We start from the raw sequence: 21,438 nt of genomic DNA, 5'->3' as shown, positions 1-21,438 counted from the left end.
GCGGCGAGCCCCGCGAGCGGCGGACGGCGGCGGCGGCGGGAGGCGAGGGAGACGGGCGGGGACGACCCGCGGGGCCCTTACCCAGCTCCGTGCCCCGGTTCCGCGCGGACATGGTGCGGGCCGCTGCAGCAGTCGCCGGCTCCTCTCCGCCCAGCCCTTCCTGCTTCCCGCCCGCCTCTCGGCGTCGCTGCGCTCGCCCCGCCCCGCTCCCTCTGGGGGCAGGGCTGTGGACCTCGGTCTCCACGTCCGACCTCGGTTCCCACGTTCGACCTCCGGTGCGACCTCGGTCCGCGGCCCTGCGGGGTGGTCCTGCCGCCCCTCTCCTGTCCTCTGCCCCCAGCTGCGGGGCTCGAGCACTGGCTCCCGAAATAATGCTACCAAAACCCGTTTTGTTTTTGTTTTTTTCAAGATTTTATTTACTTGACAGAGATCACAAGTAGGCAGAGGCAGGCAGAGGGGGGGGGGGGGGGTGAAGCATGTTCACTACTGAGCAGAGAGCCCGATGCGGGGCAAGATTCCAGGACCCTGGGATCTTGAGCTGAGCCGAAGGCAGAGGCTTTAACTCAGACACTCCCAGGTGCCCCTCAAAACCCGTTTTAAAATGTTTGAGGTGCCAAATGCACTGAATAAATACGTTTAGAAGCTTTATAGTGTGAGATTAAATAACAAGAGGGGAGAGGATCCCTCCCAATTACTGTCCAAGTGCAGAGCTCTGCAGCCCCATACCTGAAGGGCAGCAGAGTAAGGGCGGCCAGTGAGCAAAGGCCCAGAGCACACCTGACTTCCAACCTAGACAGGAGCAGCAGTTCTGTTGCTTGGCAGCGGTAGCCCGGGGCGGGGGCGAACACCCAGGCGCGAGATGTCAGGTTTCTCAGCATAGTACTGATAGTAATTAAGTGGGACACTGGGCACATCCATTACCTTTCTAAGCTTCACTTTCCTAATCTCTATGAAATGACCTTGGAGCTCTAACTTCTGGAGCTCTAACTTCTGAATCTGTGATACTAACATTTTTTTCAGCCTAACTTTTCTGCAACCAGAAGGTTAAAATTGTCTTGAGTCACTCAACACAGACTACTAGTCGACTCATCTCTACTCACAATCTGGTGGAGTCATTGCCCCACAGTAGTCACAGGTGTGTATTTGTTAGATGAACGATTGCATATTTCTAGCTGGGCTATTTTTCTTACAGTGGTTAAGTTTTATCTAGTCCAATTCCATTTGCCTATGATTTCTTAAAGCATGCACAGATTCCTTAGGTAAATACTAACTTGGACTATGGATTATAACCAGTTTTTCTAAATCAAAAGAGGGAAGGTGTAGAACTAGGCAAAAGTATGAATGTCAGAACTGACATACTTCAGAACTGGAAGGACACTTACAGAGTATCTCACTCCTACCTCACAGTGAAATAAGGTAGTAAGAATTATATTGAATCTGGGGTGCCTGGGTGGCTCAGTGGGTTAAGCCGCTGCCTTCAGCTCAGGTCATGATCTCAGGGTCCTGAGATGGAGTCCCACATCGGGCTCTCTGCTCGGCAGGGAGCCTGCTTCCTCCTCTCTCTCTGCCTGCCTCTCTTCCTGCCTCTCTGCCTACTTGTGATCTCTCTCTGTCAAATAAATAAATAAATAAATCTTTAAAAAAAAAAAAGAATTATATTGAATCTTTTATAGAAGCTAAATTTATTCAATTTAAGTAACAGTTCTTTATTTCTGAAACTAGCTCTTTCACTACCAACTTGGATTTTTAAAAATCTTTTCTCTTATGAAGACTGTGGTAGTAGGAAAAAAATATGTTAACCACCTCACTTGCCAAGATTAGAAGCAAACCATTCTTACACTGATCTATTCCTTTTTTTCTTTGATTGGTCCCAAAATCCCAAAGTTAGACAATCATTGATACAATAAATATATAATACTAAGTGCTTCCTACGAGTTAAGTTCTTACACTAATTATCAGTGTTTCAAAAACTCTGTTAGGTATTTCAAAAGAAAATCTATGTGTGAGACCTACCATCTCCTTTTACAGAAAGAAACTAAAGCTCAGAGAAATTAGTCTAAGTTCTAGAGAGTGGTTTAAAATCCAGGCAATATAACCCTACAGACCATACAGTGCTGTTCCCACTATCTTGTGGAAGCCAAACTCATTAGACCAGCCATTTAACCTCTGAAAGTCAGGTTCTCTGTATATAAAATGGGTAATATCTTACCTTCATTGGGTTATTAGAGATATTTTGATGTTCTATTCTCTTATTATACAAAGTGACTTAAGCTGTAAAATATTATTACTGTTCATTAGCTATCATTTAGAGGCTCTGGCCTTGTTTCCACAGGTGAATTTGCTAGATGCCTCCTTTGTGCCTTCAGGAACTCTGCTGATTCTCAACTGGTCTAGGTGGCACTCTACCCACTGGCAATTGTGCATGCATTCTTGTAAAGAAAGAAGAGCTAAACCACCTGAGAATGGTTTTGCTCCAGCAATTTTTTTTCCTTAGCAATCCCCCTAGTATAAGAGTCAACAGGTACACTAACTTATATGGCAACCCAACAGGAATCACTTTTGTTTCAAAATATTAATCCTGATGTAAAACACAGGAAGCTACTAAAGAAATGTTCTCCCCTAGTCTGGATTTTCAATTCCCATTTTGTTGTTGCTCCTCCTAGAAAATTACATCTATGTGCCCCACCCCTCTGCCCTTAGTCTTGAAGAAGAAAAGGCTGCTCAATTAGTAATTCCACTGAAGTTGAACTACTAAAAATGTAACATCTTAAATTATAAATCATGGCACATACTTACCATACTATTTTATAGCCATTAAAATGAATGCATTGAACTTTATTTACTGATTGGAAAAATTCTCAAGACAATTTACTGATCACACTCAATCCTGGTGTTTCTTAGGCGAAACCTCTGGATGATACAACTGAGAAGTAATGCCTGTGCTCTCGCTCTCTCTCTCTCAAATAAATAAAATCTTTAAAAACAAGTCAGCAGACGACTATTAAATGCTGCTGAAGGTTTAGTAAAACAAGAACAGAAAAGTGATTAGGTTAGAAACAAAGAACAGTGGAGAATTTGACAAGTGCAACTTAAGTAGTTATGTGCTTGACCTTTTTGCTGATGTTAATTCTACTAGAAAATTCTACCATTACATAGTGTGATAGGCAGACTAATGGCTTCCAAAAGATGTCCATTTCCCACATGCACACACAAAAAGACTTTCCATGTCCTAATTCCTACAAATATGATCTTATATGGCAAAAAAAGTTTGCAGATGTCATTAAGAATCTTGAACTGGGGAAATTATCCAGGTAAGTCCAATGTAGTCACACATGTCCTTTTAAGTGAAAGATCTGAAGATACTAAGCTGCTGGCTTTGAAGACAGAGGAAACTTATTGTTTCCTTGGTTATTTCTTTTAAGGAAAGTTATCAAGGGTCATTCACAGATGAATGAGGAGACAAAAAGCAATTTGACAGAGATGTTATTCATTGGTCTAAAGTATTTCCATTACTAATTTAATATACTCCCCATGTGTTAAAAAACAAGTACAAGTCTAAACCCAGTTGACCCACTTTATTAGAAGGTTGGTAAAAAGGTTTTTTGAACACTATCTGCACTTAAAAGATAAAAAATAAAAAAGATAAAGTAAAATAAACATTGCAGGTCTACAACTATCCCAGTTTTATAAAATATTTTCTAACTGCATACAGACATACAGATACATAAAAGTGCCATTAATGCTCACTGAATTTTAAAAGATTTGGGGGATGGTGTGATCTTAAGTGATTTTCCTGTTTTCGGCCAATTCTGACTCACCTTATTTTTTTTCTTATAACTAGGCACGTGTCACTTAAGTCTTTACGCTGAAAAATTTTTTAAGAAGCAGGTCAAGCATTTCTGTTCAATGCTGGAGGAAGGTTAAGTGCAAACACAGCGAAAAACATGGAAATTTTAAAAATCCAGTACAAGTAACTGAATTTTAAAATTAGGAAACAGTATGTTTATGAAAGATCATTTAACCATATTGTCTTTTGATATAGTTATGATGAAAAAAAACTTTTCTGACAATTTCCATTTATAAATTCAAATCTATATTTTTCCCAGGAAACAAACATTGTTTTGTTTTAGAGGCATTTTATTTAGACAACTAAAACAATTAGATGTTCAGAAGCAGTGTACAATGAAAGAGAAATCAAACCAATTACTTTATCACATATTCCCTCTTCTTTACAACTAAAGCAAAAAAAAAAAAAAAAGGCTTTCTGTTTTAAGGGAAAAGTCAGAAAAATAGGCCAATATATTTTTCTTCTCCATAATAACATAAACAGCTACAAGAACTCTAACTGTAATAAGAGAAATTGATGTTGGCTCGCACATATTCATTAAAAAGACAATAGGCCATCATCATACCACAAGAGCCTAATTCCACCTGCCTTCATCTGATACTCTTGCCTTTTCACGTACAGGTAACACCAAGTTAGTTCCAGCACTGGAGCTAATTCATATTCCCCATTATTTACTGCTCATGTTTGCCGTAAGCAGAGAGTAACTCTGGGAGGCTGATGCTTTTCTCTGCTTGTTTGTTTTAGTCCATAACTTGTACATTAACTGTGGTATATGCCCAATGCTCAGGCCTTCACTTCAGGAGTTGAACTATAGATGGAATCTGAATTCTCTGAAGCAATTTCTTCTGTAATGAAAAAATAACAACGACGACCAAATTAGTCAACTTAATAAAGAAAATTTCTGTGTAATGAAAAAATAAAAAAGATTTTTTCAGCGTGCTGGTGAGGGGAGGTAAGAGAGAACAAGGGCACATACCCTTCATGACTAGACTCATGCCATTCAAAGTGCAATGAAAAAACAGTTCATCTATTTCACCCATCCAACTCCTTTACACCATAACTTCCCAGGGCCCCCTCTTCTGGGCTAAGCTATCAGTGATTCCAACTATCTAATAAGCACTGATTTGAAGTCATATCTTGAAAGATTTGGCCCCCTCCTTTATTTATTCAAGTTTCAAACAATATTGTATGATTGATGTATCTTACAATCTGTAATTCTAGATCTGGGAAACAATACTTGGCACACAGTAAGTGCTTAATAAATGTTAAATAACAAATATAACTGTAACAATTCACTTTTTTATTTTAGCAACTGTCTCCTTACGTTAGACTCCAAGTACTATAACGGTAACCACCTCAGATCCACACTACATCTCGACCGCTACTATGCAGTGGATACTTATTTATTTTATAAACATGTATATAAAAATATAAATATATAAACTTACCATTGTTTAAATATGTTCATGTTTAATACATTTCCTTTGTCAACAAAACTCACCTAACACTTCAATTTTAAACCCCCCAGGACTCTACAAAAGTTAATTCATTGGTATTTACCTAACTCTTCTTCTGTTGTCTCTGGAAAACTGATCTTTGGCTTTGCCAGCTCACCACTATCTTCTTCTATGAAATGAAAAGCAACCATGATTACGTCAATTATGATATTATCAATAACTTCCAGTATTTAATTAGTAAGAAGAGTACACCAACACTATTCTAAGCAATGAGCTACCAAACCTAATAGGAACCTCCTCTTTTTTAGTAACTGCGATTCTAAAAGAGTATGTCTTTCCTCAAAGTTCACATTTAAGTTCATACCAAACTACTTTGGGATCAATAAGTATTTTTATTAAAAACATGTCCACCTTATTAGTAAGGGTCCGTGAGTAATACCACAGATTAAATACATTTACTCAGAAATTCTTTATATTGTCCTCCAGCAAATTTTGAAATAGGTCCACATCATTCATAAAATGATCTAGTATAAAAAATTCAGGAACAGAAAATACACATACACACAAAGTACAGAAAACGCAACAAAAAAATTTAACCAAACAAAGTAACACAGTAGTCAATTTATAATTATGGGCTTCTCTGTTTAAACTGTTATTAAGTAATCTAAATTAAAACCTATACAGGACAGAAACATAGAAATAAAATTAATGATGAAAAATGACATAAAATTATGAAGCTTGATTTGATACTTTGTCATCGTTTTTTTTAAAGTAAACTCTGCCAACATTAGGCTTGAACTCATGACCCTGAGTTCAAAAGTCACATGTTCCATCAACTGAACCAGCCAGGGTACCCCCTTAACTCAGTAACTTTGAATACAAATTCTTACCAGGAAGTACACATTTCCAAAGGCCGTATGTTTTTCCTACCACAGTTTGCCATAGTCTCAATGTTCCATCTTCAGAACCACTGGCATAGAGTTCTCCATCAGGACTAAATCTCACACAGTGAATAGGACCAAAGTGTCCTTTGTAGGATTCTGAAAAAGAGAAGGGCTATTATATAATTTAATACTTAAATGTCGGTTAAGTATTGACTGATACACTAAAGAAAATACTGTCTGTACTATTTGGAAAATGTGAAATTCTTAAGTGCAAACTCAAAGAACTAAATTTCATTAAAAATAAAGTGATTCTTATCACAAAGTGGTACATAACATTTCTCTGTAAAATTACCCTCTTCCAATTCCAGCACATATTACGATGTCATACTATCCCTCTTTAAAAAAAAAAAAAAAAAAAAGAGGCTTCACATCCCAAAAAGGGTGAAGGAAGGGAGTAAATTCTAGAGAGAGCAGATCTAAAGTCTGTCAGCTTGATCCCAATTTCCACATCCTAAAATCAAGGCCTATTTAACCAGGGAACCAATTCTTATTATGACCACAGAGAGCCACCAGATGGAGCTCTTTTACACAGTCTGCCTCTTAATTTCCTACCAGACTATCTCGAGTCTACTAGTCATTCTGTCACATAGAACATGAAGATACAATATCAATGCCTTAAATATTTTAGTCTGGGGAATCAAATGAGAAAATGTACAGATCAGTCATAGTGTTGTTCTGTTTAAGTCATACCTTTATTTATAAACTTTCCTCTTCTACTTTCTAATGCCTCATCACCTTGTAGTTTCCCAAGTCTTTACTATTTACTAGACCAATGGTTGCTTCTATTCTGTTTTCAGGTCCATTCAACTCAAGGACCCTCATCTTTCCGCACCTCTGTCCAACCAGTGCATATCAAGAGGGTATTATCACAAGAGTACAAATTTTCATGAGAGTACAAAGAATGAGAGGTTTGGTATAGTGTTCACTGTGACCATAGAGCTCAGGCAAATAATTTACTTCTTTTTCAAAAAGGATAAAAAGATATGAACAAAATATTCTGAAACTTTGAAAACTGACATTAAATAAAGATAATAAAACAGATCTCTCATTTAAAAGTCACATATTCAAACAACAAAGGATGAACCATATGCATTTATAATAGATTCTATATGATCCATTCACCAAACTTCCACTTCTCCAACCCAAATCCATTAGTTTCTCAAAGAAACAAAACATAAGGCTGCCTTTTTTTTTTTTTTGTATATAATTCTAACAAACTAAATTTCATTGGGTGGTAAAGCAGGACAGCTAGACTTAAGCAGCAGCTTACAGAAAAAGAAATTATAAAAACTAAATAGTTCAAAAAACAAATTTTGTGAAGGGTGAAAGTAGATACCAAGAACCATGATTATGACATACCTAGTCAATCAGATAAATATAAAATTAGAATGTACATTCAAATTCATCTTACATGCACTTCCCCTCCCTTTATGAAGGACTATTATGAAAGTTAAACAAAAGTCAGATTCCAAAAAAATCCAAACAAAAATCCCCTCCAATTCAGATTCCTAAGGTGTCCCTGTAATATACCATAGCTGTTATATACGTATCACTGTTACATACATGTTCACATTATTCTCTACAGAGCTTGGAGATTCTTTATTGGCAAAAGGGGGAGCCAGGTAGATGGGCTACATACCAGCACTACATTTCAGAAGGAACAAATACCCTAGTAGCTGTTTAACAAGATTTTGATGTAAGAATGCTTCCTCCTACCGCCAATAAATATACTGCACCATTGTACAGACTATCAGAATACAATGAACTTACATTAAAAGGACAAGGGTCTGGCATTGAGGGTCTGGCATACTTTGTTTATAGCTCTATAAATACTTCTACCGAAAGTGGAAAAAAATCCTCTCCTTTTTTCACTTAGAAATAGCAAGCATTAGTTAGCTGAAAAATTTGCTAGGTGTTAATTACTGAAACCCAGCATTTGATAAATGTAACCTATGAAGGAAAAAGAGAACTCACCTAATTCTTCTCCACTATTATAATCATACTTATAAAGTTTAAAGTCTTCACCACCTGCAACAAGAAATTCTTTCTCAGGGTGAAGAGATGCAGAATTGATGGTTGCAGGAGCTTCAAAGGACTTAATTGGGTCCAAACTGGAAAATAATTTAAATAATATTTATAAATTTTGAATACTACATAAATAATACCGGGAAATAATCTGTTACTTTTAAACTCTTCCTAATTTCTGAAACCCAAGAAATAATTGTATCTTCATCTAGTCAAACATAAATAGTGATGTTTAAAAAACAAAAACAGAGACAAAAACAAAACAAAACCTCTAAATAATATTAGCAAATAAAGACCAGAAAGATACCACGCCCAAGTGGAGTTCATTTCAGGAATACAAAGACACTTTGTACAGTGAGTGCTTTCCTGGAAATGACTGTGCTGGCTAATTAACAACAGTTTGGCTAATATATTCAGATTTTTGCATTTTAAGAAATTTAATTCTGTATTGTTTGGTTTTCTATGACAACCACACATTATCTTTAAGAAAAGAAAATGTTTTATAGTAAGTAACATAATGCATTATTTATACATTATTCTCAATTGCTAAGAATTTATAAGCTTCTACAACAAAACCATCAATACCACAAAAATATAAAACTGCTAAAGATGATTCTGTTTTTACAACTGAACTTTTGAAAGAATAACCAAATCTGAAACTATAGCTATATAATAAAAATCAATGCATACAAACAGCTTCACATGAACATCAATGAGTTTGGACATCAGCTCTTTTCAGAGAATTTTATACATAATTTAGTAAAACCGATAATGCAATATTCCAAGCAAAAATATTTTCAAACAACTTTTAATAGCTAATGATAGTTTAAAAAAAAAATCAAAATTACAAATTCCCTAGTAACTGAAAAAAAAAATACCCATACAAATACACACATATGTTATACATGTGCAACAAAGGAAAAAAGACTAAAGGAAAATACAACTACCATTAACATTCTGGCATCTATGGTTAAAGAACAGTGGGTAAATTTTTTTGAATTATCTTTTCCAAGTTTTCAACAAAGGCATTTAACTATATTTATAGTCACAAAACAAATTAAACCTGCTTTTAAAAAACATCAGGTCTACACAAACTTCGGAATAGAAGAAAAAAGTCACTATTTCTCTGAAATTGTAAACGGAAAATTAAGAAGAGAATCAAGATCACTGTGGCTTTATACACTGATGAAAATTAATTACAACACCAGTCTAGGGATGCTTTTAAGAAAAATATAATTTAAAAAGAGAAAATTTTAAAGTTACTAAATTTACCAATAACATCCCCTAAATAATGGAAATTAACTGGATTAATTTCTCACTATATCAAATACTTAAAATACACATTATTAAATGATATGGAAACATTTTCCCCATATTATATAGTATAGGCCAAGATTTGCCTTGTTAAAGACTTAAATACCTTTCACATGTGCCTTTCTATTTTTAAGTCACAAAAAAACAAACAAAAAAAGGTATTTCTTAGACATACCTTACTGCACTATGAAAAGCAATAGATCGTCCATAAGTTATTACCAAGATCTCTCCCTCAGGAATATATTCCATACTGCTAACAGACATATTAAAATTTAGAGATTTCACTTCTGTCATGGTAGCATGATCCCAAAGGCTGCAAAAAAGGAAGACGAAAATATGGTGGTATTTACTCATTCAAGAAAAAAGCTTAATTCTTAATTATATCTATAGAGTAAGCAATGAAGAATCACAGTTGTAATAAAATCTCCTCTATTCCAACTCATATGTTATAGATGACACAGAGAAATTTGTGGTTCCTACACAATATTAAATGTATGAATCTGATGATGGCTATATATATGCCCACAGGAAAAAAGAGCAGGTGTCAGCATACAGAATTGTGTATACAATTTCAAGAATTTCATGGACCGCTCTGTAGCCAGCTTGTTCACTGAATCAGGTTAAGAGCACAGGCTTATAAAGATGTAATTTTAATTGTCTTGTGGATTCTGCTCCAGGTTTTCAACAGTAAATGGTCAGCATCTGAAAAATGCAACCTATGTGCAGCTTAAGTTTCAATGTTTAGAGATAATTCTTCCTACATAGTTATATGAGAAATATTTAAAGTATAAGCACTTAAGGTCAAATATTTTTCAACTTTAAATTACTAAAGAAAAATTACTTACCGGACAGTTTTATCATCAGCTGAAAGAATCTGTTTATCCTCACTGCACCACAAAGCTTTTTTAATACCAGAGGTGTGTCCGCTGATTTCCTTAGGTTCTTAAAATGAAACAATTTAAAATACGTTTGTTATTATTTGTTTTTTTTTTTTAAACTGAGCAATACTGGAACAACTAAATATGTAAAAAGAAAAGCATACTTTAAACTGTAACTTTTGAAAGCTCAACACAATAAAAACCTACTGTTTCCAAAGAATACAGTAAGTTTTTCTACACTGGAACAAAAATTTATCTGCATGACAAAGAACCCAAGAACAATGCTGCTATATGTATCTGAGAGTAAATACATCACTCCCTCCGGGCTCTGTTTCTGCTTTCAAAAGCATTATGATAGCACAGTGAAATAAAAGAAGCTAATCCGACATTATCACTAACACTGGGACCCTTGTCCAAGCCACTATTGGTAGAAACAGGAAAAAAGAGGGAAGTAGAGGCTGAGAGGAGAAAACAAGAATAAAATGCAATGCAGTAATTCCCTAGAATATTCTACATTGACAGTAAAGAATTAAAACAAACAAACAAAAAAGGAACTTGTCTCTGTTGGAGACTTTCCCTTCAAAGGATTTAAAAAAAAAAAAAAAAAAAGAACCACCATTCAGTGTTCTCTTTGGGCAAAAGCAGATGCTGGAGGCAAAGCCATTCAACAACTACCTTGATTTTGGGCAAGTTACTTAATCTGCTGAAGCAAAGGTTACTTAACCCTTTCATTTCTTCATCTGTAAAATGGGATGACAACAGTTACAACACTTCATAGTTTGAGTATGAGGATCAAATGAGAATACACATCGAAGGGTTCTAACCTGGAGTCTGACATACAGTAAAAGCAGTTAATTGCTATTATTTCCATCGCCAGCACAGTGGAAGAGCCACTTTCAGAAAGTAGCTGAGAAAGGCAAAAAATGAAAAATGTCTGCCCAAGGCCTGAACTGCCTTGCTGAGTCAGAAAAACACACTGATTGATGTCCGAGGACTTTGTTATGTTTTGGCATAAAGTTATCAAAGAGAATGAAGAGAAATAGCTCCAGGTGCCAATGAAGAATCATCTATAAATGTAGTCTGTTTGCTCATCGCAGATATGCTTTTAGGAAGAGCCTATCTTGAGAATAACTGCTTAATATCCAATATAGCTTTGACTTTCCTACAAACTTCTGAAGTTCAGATTCATGAATAAATAATACCCACAATACAAAATATAAGAACACAAAATAAAAAAGACAAAATCCTGCTTATCATAATCTGGTAGCTTTTGAAATATGTATTATATGTTATGTGGCTAGAAAAGCATTAAGATACCACAGAAGAGATGAATATCTGGACCAGGAAAGAAAAGGCATCTTTTCCAACTTCTGTGCAATAAAAGAATTCATAAAGGAAATAAATTTCACCACCAAAAACTTACTAACAAAATTTAAAAGCAAACAACAAATTAGAATATAATAAAGAATCTTAAAACCAGAAGATGATGATAAACATCACAACAGATAAATTGGCAAAGGGCATAAACAGACTATTACTCACAAACACACTAAAACAGTAGTCAACAGTATTTTAATTTTTTTTCAAGTTCACATTAACATCACAGAATCATTTTTCTCCTATTAAACTGGAAAAGACAAAGTTAGTTACCAGTGTTTGCCAGAACAGGTTAGGTACAGATATTTATTTTTATACTTTGGTATTACACTTTGGTAACACCTACCAATGTCTTCCAAGTACACCTCCTTTTTGTCCCAACAATTCTATTTCTATGTAGTCATTCTATAGAAATAATCATGGAAATATCTGCAACTATAAGGCAGTTAAGCATAGCACTGCTTATATTTAAAATCTGTAATCCACTTGACAGAATATTTAAAGACATGAAAAAACTGTAATTTTTTAAAATTTTAAAAATTCTTCTGATTAGCTAATATATTCATATGGTTCAAAAATCTGAACAAAATATGCACACACTAAAATTCTCACCCTTCTCACCTTCTACAGACAACCATTTCTTCCTGCCAAAAAGTAGTAACAATGTCATGCACCTTTTTGAACTTAAATGATAAAAACTTAGCAAGATAAATTTTGCATTTTTAAGAAAATGATACAAGCACAATGTAGTAACATTAGAAAAAGGTAACTGCACAGAAAAAAAGACTGGAAGACTATGATCCAAAAATTAAAAGATATTAACAGTGATTAATAATGGATGATAAATTGTCTTCATTTTTCTTTGTGACTATCTTTAATTTCAAATTTGAGTACTGAACATGATTCCTTTAATCAAGAAAACTTATTTAAATTAAAAGAAAATATAACACATATAAATTACACTTACCTGCTTCAGGCTTGTTCAAATCATATATGCGTAACAGTTTATCCTGTCCCCCAGTTAACAAGTAATTACTATCCTGAAAACACACACAAGCCAATTGTTAACAGAGTAAGCCATTTTAATAGCTATTATCTCTTTGAAACTTCAACACCAACTAAAATCCAAATAAAGTTTGCAGACATCACAAAGAAATGCAATAAATGCCAATTACTTCTGAGAGAATACTAGAGAACATTTATCTTTCTTATAACTGCCAAACCTTTTAAGCTCTACGGTTCAAATATATTACCCACCTACCACAAGAATTTTCTCCATCTGCCCTGCTCCTGCCCTGATCCCCTACCTTCTAAGTAACACATCTTTGATGATCTCAAGTACATCCTCTCTCTTCTGAAAGTAGTAAGGAAACATTATCTGCACATTTTAGATGCTTGTTGCTACTTGTGGAAAAGTGATCCAAGAGTTCCATGGTATTTTAGGAGTAACCAAATAAATTAATTTGTACAGCTTAATCTGCAATTAAATCATATATAAGCCACCATACACCTTCTATCCCCCACCAAATATACAAACCAATCAAATATACAACCATTATTATGTCCTATAGTAACAGCAATTTAACTCCCTAAAATAAATTCTATTTTCTGATACCTGCGTAAAATCCACAGTCTTGACAATGTGTTTATGAGCCAGGGTCATCAATTCATCTCCTGAGACAGCATCCCACACTTTGCTGAAAGCAAAATGTAAAATTAAAAGATAAATATAATGGCAATTTTGATAACCAAATAAAGTGAGGTATGCGAAATGTTATACAAATGACTAAGTCTCCCATTATCTCTAACATCCCTCATTGTTAAGATACATTTGATTAAATATTTCAATGACTCTAAAGGAAATTTACCTGTAGAAGCCATATAACAAATCTTATTTTGACAATGGAAAAGACCTACAAATTTAAGTAAATGACAACCATGAACCAGCCCATCCTTACTTTTAGACTACAGCCATAATATCCTTTTAGCAAGACTGTAGAGCATTTTTTTTTTTTTAAGATTCTTATTTATTTGGCAGAGAGAGATAACAAGTAGACACAGGGGCAGGCAGAGAGACAGGGGGAAGCAGGCTCTCTGCTGAGCAGGGAGCCCCATGAGGGGCTGATCCCAGAGGCTTAACTGACTGAGCCCCCCAAGACTAAAACATTTTAATCAATTTTAAATTTCGTCTTTCCAATTTGTTTCTCTATTCTCTATTCTCATGTACATGCAAAACAAAAGAAAAAAGAATGAAAAACAAAAAATCCTAAAAAGAATTTATAGGAGAATGAAAGGCCCTAATACAGGTTACATAAAATTTTAAGTCAAAGCAGTGAAGAAAAAAATATTCTCCCCATCTCTTCCTCAAAGTTGACTCTTAAAATTCTCAAATTCTAATCCAATTAATTTACCCCCAAAATATCAGCTTTTGATTATATAATGCTAACACAGGATTTTTAACCTTTCAACTGTTTTTCTGACACCCTCAACCCAAAATCTATGTGTGTCTATACACATACATATGTATGCATTACATCAAGGGATAATGATTAAATAATACATTAGAAAAATACTGTAAGGGGTTCTCCCAATAAAAAAGACTAAAGAAGAAAAAAAATGTTCATTTTATAACAGAAGAGGTCACTGAAAAATAAACAAGAAAACTTCACTTACTGGGAAAAGAATTGTTAAGAGTGAACAAGCTATAGTCCATGAAGATTTTCGTTTTATTAGAAATGGCATTTATTTTTTAAAATAAAGGGAATAATAAACAGGGGTGGGGGAGCACATGATCCAAGTAGTATCATCCAGGAGGGCCCAACAGATCTATAGCCTTTTCCCTCCTATTTAGAAGCACTACTAAAACTGAAGATAACACTCTCTGACACAGCATGCTCCAATCACTTGTACTAACTCTGACATTCATTATTCACACTTAAACACTTAAGAAACCTAAAAAGGGCTTACAGCCCAAAAAATATTCTGGAATAACCTAAATGTTTTCAATCTCCAGGCATGAAACTGACATTTACCTAACTGGCTGCAGGGCTCAAACCAGGACAGTGAGGCATCATTAACAGTATCCTCTCCTCAGGTAACCCCGCAGCATTTATCTTCTGCACAACTCATGAAGTACTTGTCACCTCCCTAAACTACTGACCCATCTTATATCCAGTTTCATGCATGCAATGATTAATGCTATCTGTTCAATACTTTTCATATCCTGAGAACAGACTTATCTCAAGTCTCAAAAGAGGGGCTGCTTAACTTTTTTAAAGGATTAACAAAAAATTAAGCTTTTCTGGGGGAAAAACATTGCCTAGCTATTGTAACATGTTGACTAAGTCATCAAAAACACCACCTTCAATTTATCGACAACCTTATTCAGAGAAAAATGGATCTCTCTATTGTCTTTTAAAAGAAAGAAAAGTGATCATACACTTTGGTTACCTATAGACTTCAGAGCCCAACTCCAGATCTATTTTAATTATCCTCTGGAACAGAGCAAAATAATCTCTACTTTTGGCACTCCCTCTAGATGATTTTAATGAGATGAAAGTAGAGATGCTAAGGAGAGGATCATGGGAAATAAAGCTTGTATTAGCTTCATGAATTTAAAGATAGTAAGAGCGGGGAGTTTCATACACTAGTGTACTACTCATCACCTGACTCAACTGCCCGAATTTACCTCAAGATAGCATTCCCAACTGACCCACAGACCAGCTCTGAATGTATTTACTCCATAAGAGCAAAATTCACTTCTACATAAACATAACATTCATGAATTTTCTGGGAAACATAAGAATGGGGAGGGGGAAGAACTTCCTAAAAATTATTTATACCAACTACAATTAATCAGGTTAAGTTCAGGAAGCTATTCTTTAGCTGGTTCAAGGTCAGTAACAGCAAGCTCTATAAGAGAATATACATAACACTCCCACTCCTAAAAGAGAGACACTGAACAAGTGAGAAGTAAGACTCCACTACTATTTACTGAGCAGCTACTATGCAAAGATGCTATGCTAGACTCCAAGGATGTAAGTGGAAAAAGATCTCTCAAATCCTCTCAATAACCATGTGGTCTTATACCCATTTTAAGATACCAAAGCTAAGTTTTAAGAAGCAACCCATGACCAAACTAGAAACACAAAGCATAGCTAGCACATCAACTCAGGCCTAACCAAAGTGAAGCTTACAGCTTTTCACCATGATAAAGCAGGAAATGGGTGGGGTGTGAGGGTGTGGGGAGGGGGGACCAAAAGCATTTCCTCTTCATATTTAAATCTACTCAACCTTCCTTGCACAAAACCAGAACGTTTCATGGCCTTAGCCACAGAAGTTCCAAAATAACAAATATGAATTTGGTCTAGTGGGAATGATAGCTATCATCCTTACCTTACATACATAACATTTACATACTCATTAGATTTTAGGTAATGTTCTAAATATCAGAAATATTTTAATTCCTTTAATATTCACAACTGATATTAAAGTAACTATTCCTTTTTTTTTGATAAGTACTATTTATATTCTTATTTTTACAGATGATGACACTAAGAGTTAAATGAATTCCCAAGGTCATAGGATTCGAGTACAGAGTCAGGATACAGGGCTCACGCTCACACAGGGCTACTTATAAACATAGACACTGAGACTAGAAATGTTAAAACAACACTGAATATCTACCCAGAGTCATGTCCTAGAATGTGGGACTTGGGTTATTAATGTTCTGTAAGTGACCTAAATAAAGATAACTGTTCCTCTGGCAGTAAGATACAATGCTGACTACTCTTTCCAAGACTCACTATATTAAGTATTTAAAGTGCCATATTTTTCCACGCCTTTTTCACTCTCCATTTCAGAGGCCATTATCATATGCAATAATTTCTGTCTACTTCTTTATCTTCCCAAGGACTGTATTATCACTTGCTCAAACGTACAAACCAAAAAAGTCTTTGCAGATTTTACAGACACAAGCATCTTTCTCAACAAGTTTTTGCACAAGTCTCTTAAAAATCAGGGCAAGACCATGAGGCAGGAGGTGACAGAGCATTCTGCTCAAGTAATTAACACTGATAGGGCGCAGAAATAGGTTAACAAAAATGTATCCTTTCAGAGTTGCAATTCAAAAGCTTGTCTTTTTTTTAATGCTGTTTATAGTGTCTAACATCTTGTTACATTTAAAACCTAATTATATTTAATTTTAAATACCACATTATTAATTACTAACTTATCACAGCAGACTGGGACCTAGATTCAATAATGATCAATGCATTTTTAAAACCTACCTACCTACCAAACAAATAAATTAATTAATTAAATAGACCTACCCTCTGAAATCTAGAGTTGAAAATCCCGATTTCTATCTTTGTTATAGAATCAATGACATTCATTCCCAATGACAATGTTCCTGCTAGAATGAGCAAAAAAATAAACTTTGGAGGAGATGAAGGGGGGGAAAAAGCTAAACTTATGGGTATCATATCCAAGTGTTCCAGAAGCAAAATTAAGATCTATCATTCACCCATTCTTTGCCCTGTAGTTTAGAAAACTTCCTCTAGTTATTTACTCAACAAACATAAGGTATTAAATAAGCCAGAGAATATAAAAAATAGAACCTGACCTCAAAAAGCAAGAACACATAAATTAAGTATTATAAAAGTGCTAGAAGTCTGAACACAAGTAAAGTGTGAGCACAAGGAATGAACCCTTTCACCATATGCCTTCCACCTGAGAATCACTTTTGCCAAATTAACAAAGGAGAATGCCACATTACAAGTAGCATGCTGACACCTGAAGGAATATTTGACCTGAAGCTACTGACATTAAAGGATTTATATAAATTCAAGCAGCTCCTTATTTCATCAGTATAACATACAATCACAACAAGGCCCAGGACAAAGCCTTAGTATGCATAAAAACATACTAAGAAATCTATTCACTGAAGACACAGAAAAAAGTTCAGACTGCTCACACTTAACTTTTCTTACAGATCTCTTATCATCTCAAATTTAATCCCAGGTAAGCACTACATCTCCCTCTCCTTATTTAAAAAATTGTAATTTATTTTTTAATTTTATATACAGTAAAATTCATTTTGTGCTACCGAAATCTACATGTTTCAACAAATGCATAGAGCCACATATCCATCACCACAATCAATCTGCCCTCATTTTTTTAAATAAACTTCATATATTTGATTTGCTTAAAACAAAGAAGCAACACAGTTACAATTGCTCCTAGTCTGGAATTCTGTGAAAGAAAGAAAAGAAAGAAAAAGAAGAAAGAAAAACAAGACTACATTTACTTTCCAGACTCGAGTCTAACAAGGTTTACTATCATATACAATAGCTCTTGACATTGCCTTCATCAGTTTAAACAGTTAAGGGTCTACTAAGTCATAAACAGAATTAGGAACTAGAATACGCAAGATTATGTAAATTATGAAAGTGCCCTGAAGGGGAAAGTGGGTCACTACAAGTCACTCTATCATGCAAAAGCCAAAAACCAAAATAGTTAAGGTGTATTCTGGCCAACAGTAAGTTTAGTATAACTAGACTGTAGAGCATTTGGTGTGCAGATTCAGATGATAATGATAAACTAGGATGAGGCCAAATTTTAAACTGGCCAACAACTGAAATTTAACCTTTAGCCTAGTGATTCTCCTTTTTTTATTTTTTTAAGGTTTTATTTATTTGACAGAGAGAGAGGGAGAGCAAGCACGCGCGCACAAGCAGAGTGGCAGGGAGAGGAAGAAGCAGGCTCCCCACTGAGCAGGGAGCCTAATATGGGGCTTGATCCCAGGACGCTGGGATCATGATCCAAGCCAAAGGAAGCTACTTAACCAACTGGGCCAACCAGGCACCCTATAGGCCAGTGATTCTAAGGCTTAACATCAGAACTTTAGGAAAGAAAAAATGATGTTGGGGATTCCATCCCCAGGCCAATTAAATCAGAATTTGTCAGACACATGCATCTGAGTATTTTAAAGCTTCTCAGGTCATATTTGGGTTCACTTGAGGTCATGAACCACTGAAACTGCAGAGGGAGGCCAGGAAGATCATTAGAGAAGTGACATGAAATTTGTTTTTAGGAAGACTATTGAAGATGAAAAGACAGGAAAGGTACTAGTGGTAGAGACATAAAAATCATCGGAGACACTCTGCTGGTAGAATCAACGTAGATATAAGGGGGAAAAATCAAGAATATTTAAATTTCAATCTTAAAAAACTTAGAAAATGAAGAGTAATTGAGTTTGGGAAATATGGGTAAAGCCAGTTAACAAAACCGGAGTGAGAGAGGGCTAAAATCTAGGCCATCAGCACTAGGGCATCACAGAAGAGTGTGATACCACTCAGGAAGCACATGTTGAGCCTTTCTAAGCATGACCTCCAAGATTCATTATGTAGACTGCTTGTCAATAAGGCAGATTCCTCGGTCCCAATCCAGACATACAGATTAAGTCATTTAAAGTCTCTGAAAATTGATGAGAACCACGGAAGAGGAACAAAAGCAAGAAGGACCAGAGTAGAATTTTAGCGAGGTCAAACATCATGTACTCTATATGGTAAGCATTGGGGCAGAATTTTATGAATCACTGAAGCTGAAGATCTGAGGACTTCACAACACAATCCGTGACATCTTCCAAACTGGCCGATTTGGCTATACTTACGCAGTGAAATCTGCAGCTGCTGTAGCTGCTTTAGTGGCATCCTTATTCAATGTTGCGCCCCAAACAGCACCCTTATGACCCAAAAATGTTCCAATCCAGTCTCCTGTATCTCCCTGGCGGAGCATAGGTTTCCCGTCTAAAACACATTTAAAAAGAGGTATGATTTAGAAGTTCGGATCACTTAAAATCTAAGACTCAAACATAAAGTGATCGTGTTAAGTAACAAAGTGTTAAAATGCTTTTGTTGTGTAACTGTTCTCATCCACTGGGGTCACTAAAAACGTCCAGAAATAAACAAACTGAAGAGCTGAGCCAGACATTCTCATTGAAGCATTTGTAATTCGGTGAGAAGAATACTGATCTGCATCAAAATAACCTTGATTTGAGTCTTATTTTGGACAAACTTAACCTGAACCTCGGTTTCCAATTGAAAAAGTGGGGTTAATACCACAAAGGAATGTCCAGTAAAATAAAGGCAATAACAAGTCTGTAAAATAACGTAAGATACCACTTCGCCTGGCCTATCTTCTCCATTCCCCACATCCTTGAAAGATTATTTACAGTATATGATGGCTGGGGCGTCTAGGCAAGGGTACAGCCCCGCTTCTCCAGACACAGCAACAAAAGTAAAATGAGAGGCTTAAGTTGGGGGCAGTACTTAGCCTCGTCAGACAATCAGAAAAGCCTCCTTTGGCTCCAACTGCAGAATTCCCTAATACACCGTTTTCCCCCATCAGACTCCTGTTGGCCCGGATCTCAAAGACCGAGGTCCCGCTTCCGCACGGGGAGTACCCGCCACTCTACCTTCCGGCCCAGTCCTAGCCTTCAGGGACCCGGATCCAGGGGCCCAGCTCACCTTTGCAAGCGCTGATTAAGAAATAGCCATAGGGCGTGATGCCACTGAAGGCCAAATCAACCACAGGCCGCGTGTGGCCCGAGCAGGTGAGCGGCGTCTGCCTCATTGCCATGGCGGCGGCGAACCGAGCGATCCCGCTGCGGAGCCGGGGGTCGTCTTGTCTTTTTTTCCCTCCGCCGCAGCCTCTGGCTCAAGGCCCCCGCCCAGACACTGGCGGCAGGGACTGGGCCAAAAAAAAAAAACCCAGGAAAAAAGAGGCCAATCGGGTAGGACCGAGGTCAGGAAAGGGTTGGGGATGGGTCAGGGAGTCTGCGACGGGCGACCGACAGCCGCCAAGGGAGGGAGAGGGAAGGAGGGAGGAAAGTAGGGGAGGGGGGAGAACCGGAGAACCGGCGGCCACGACCCGCACCGTCCACACCGGTACTGGCAGGAAATGACGATCCCAATGACGCCAAGCGTCCGTCGGAAGTGACGAACTAGCGAGGAGGCAAGTTTGCCCGGTCGCAGAGCGCATGAGGACAGCAGCGCGCAGGCGCGAAATCCGCACTCGTTGGGCACGTGACGCTAGCCGCACGCCGGTTACGTCTGCCTGGAGGAATTCTAGACTCTCGGCTGGGCGCCCCCGTGCCCAGCCAGCTCTGACCAGCCACAAACGGTCTTTCTGTCTCCGGGCGGAGTTTGGTGAGTGCGAGAGCTGTGACTGACTGTGCGTCTCGGGACGCTGGACCTCGCGGCCCGTGTGGATGAGGCGCCCAGCTATCCCCCCAGCCGGACTGTGCGTGTTATCCGAACGTCTAGACAGAACAAGCCCAGCTGTGCCCAGGGCGGCCCAAACCGCCACACATCGTTTGAGAATTTTTTTTTTTTTCCCACTTCTTATTAACAACTACAAAGGCAACCCCTCGGGTTGTCTACAAGTTAAGGCCCGTAAGAAAACAATTTCTCCAGGCGCTCTGTATAAAAATTCCTGTACTGCTCGCGTTTTAGATGTGTTCTGTGACTTTAAAACAGTTCAATTTAAATCACTTTCCCTTTTAAGGATTTGGAAGGATTCTACAACAGTGGTCC

General features: G+C 36.9%; 2 protein-coding genes across 2 annotated transcripts in view; both read right to left on the bottom strand.

Annotated features, from left to right (window-relative positions):
• The window catches only part of DERA (deoxyribose-phosphate aldolase), a 114,489-nt gene extending 114,305 nt beyond the window's left edge, over positions 1-184 (bottom strand). Inside the window, exon 1 of the mRNA XM_059402671.1 lies at positions 82-184. Coding sequence (XP_059258654.1) covers positions 82-112 — 31 coding nt within the window. The 5' untranslated portion in view covers positions 113-184. The remainder of the gene's footprint in view (positions 1-81) is intronic.
• Positions 185-3,560: 3,376 nt separating this feature from the next.
• STRAP (serine/threonine kinase receptor associated protein) lies at positions 3,561-20,827 on the bottom strand. Its single transcript, XM_059402670.1, has 10 exons — positions 20,371-20,827; positions 19,515-19,650; positions 13,458-13,539; positions 12,810-12,882; positions 10,433-10,529; positions 9,763-9,900; positions 8,223-8,359; positions 6,195-6,344; positions 5,408-5,473; positions 3,561-4,692 (listed from the first exon to the last, which is right to left on the bottom strand). The coding sequence occupies exons 1-10, from the start codon at positions 20,480-20,482 to the stop codon at positions 4,631-4,633; spliced, it is 1,053 nt and encodes a 350-aa protein (XP_059258653.1). The 5' UTR covers positions 20,483-20,827; the 3' UTR covers positions 3,561-4,630.
• Positions 20,828-21,438: the final 611 nt, after the last annotated feature.

This window comes from Mustela nigripes, chromosome 6, assembly GCF_022355385.1.
Source record: "Mustela nigripes isolate SB6536 chromosome 6, MUSNIG.SB6536, whole genome shotgun sequence".
Classification (NCBI taxonomy): Eukaryota; Metazoa; Chordata; class Mammalia; order Carnivora; family Mustelidae; genus Mustela; species Mustela nigripes.
This window is presented reverse-complemented; position numbering and strand designations above follow the sequence as displayed.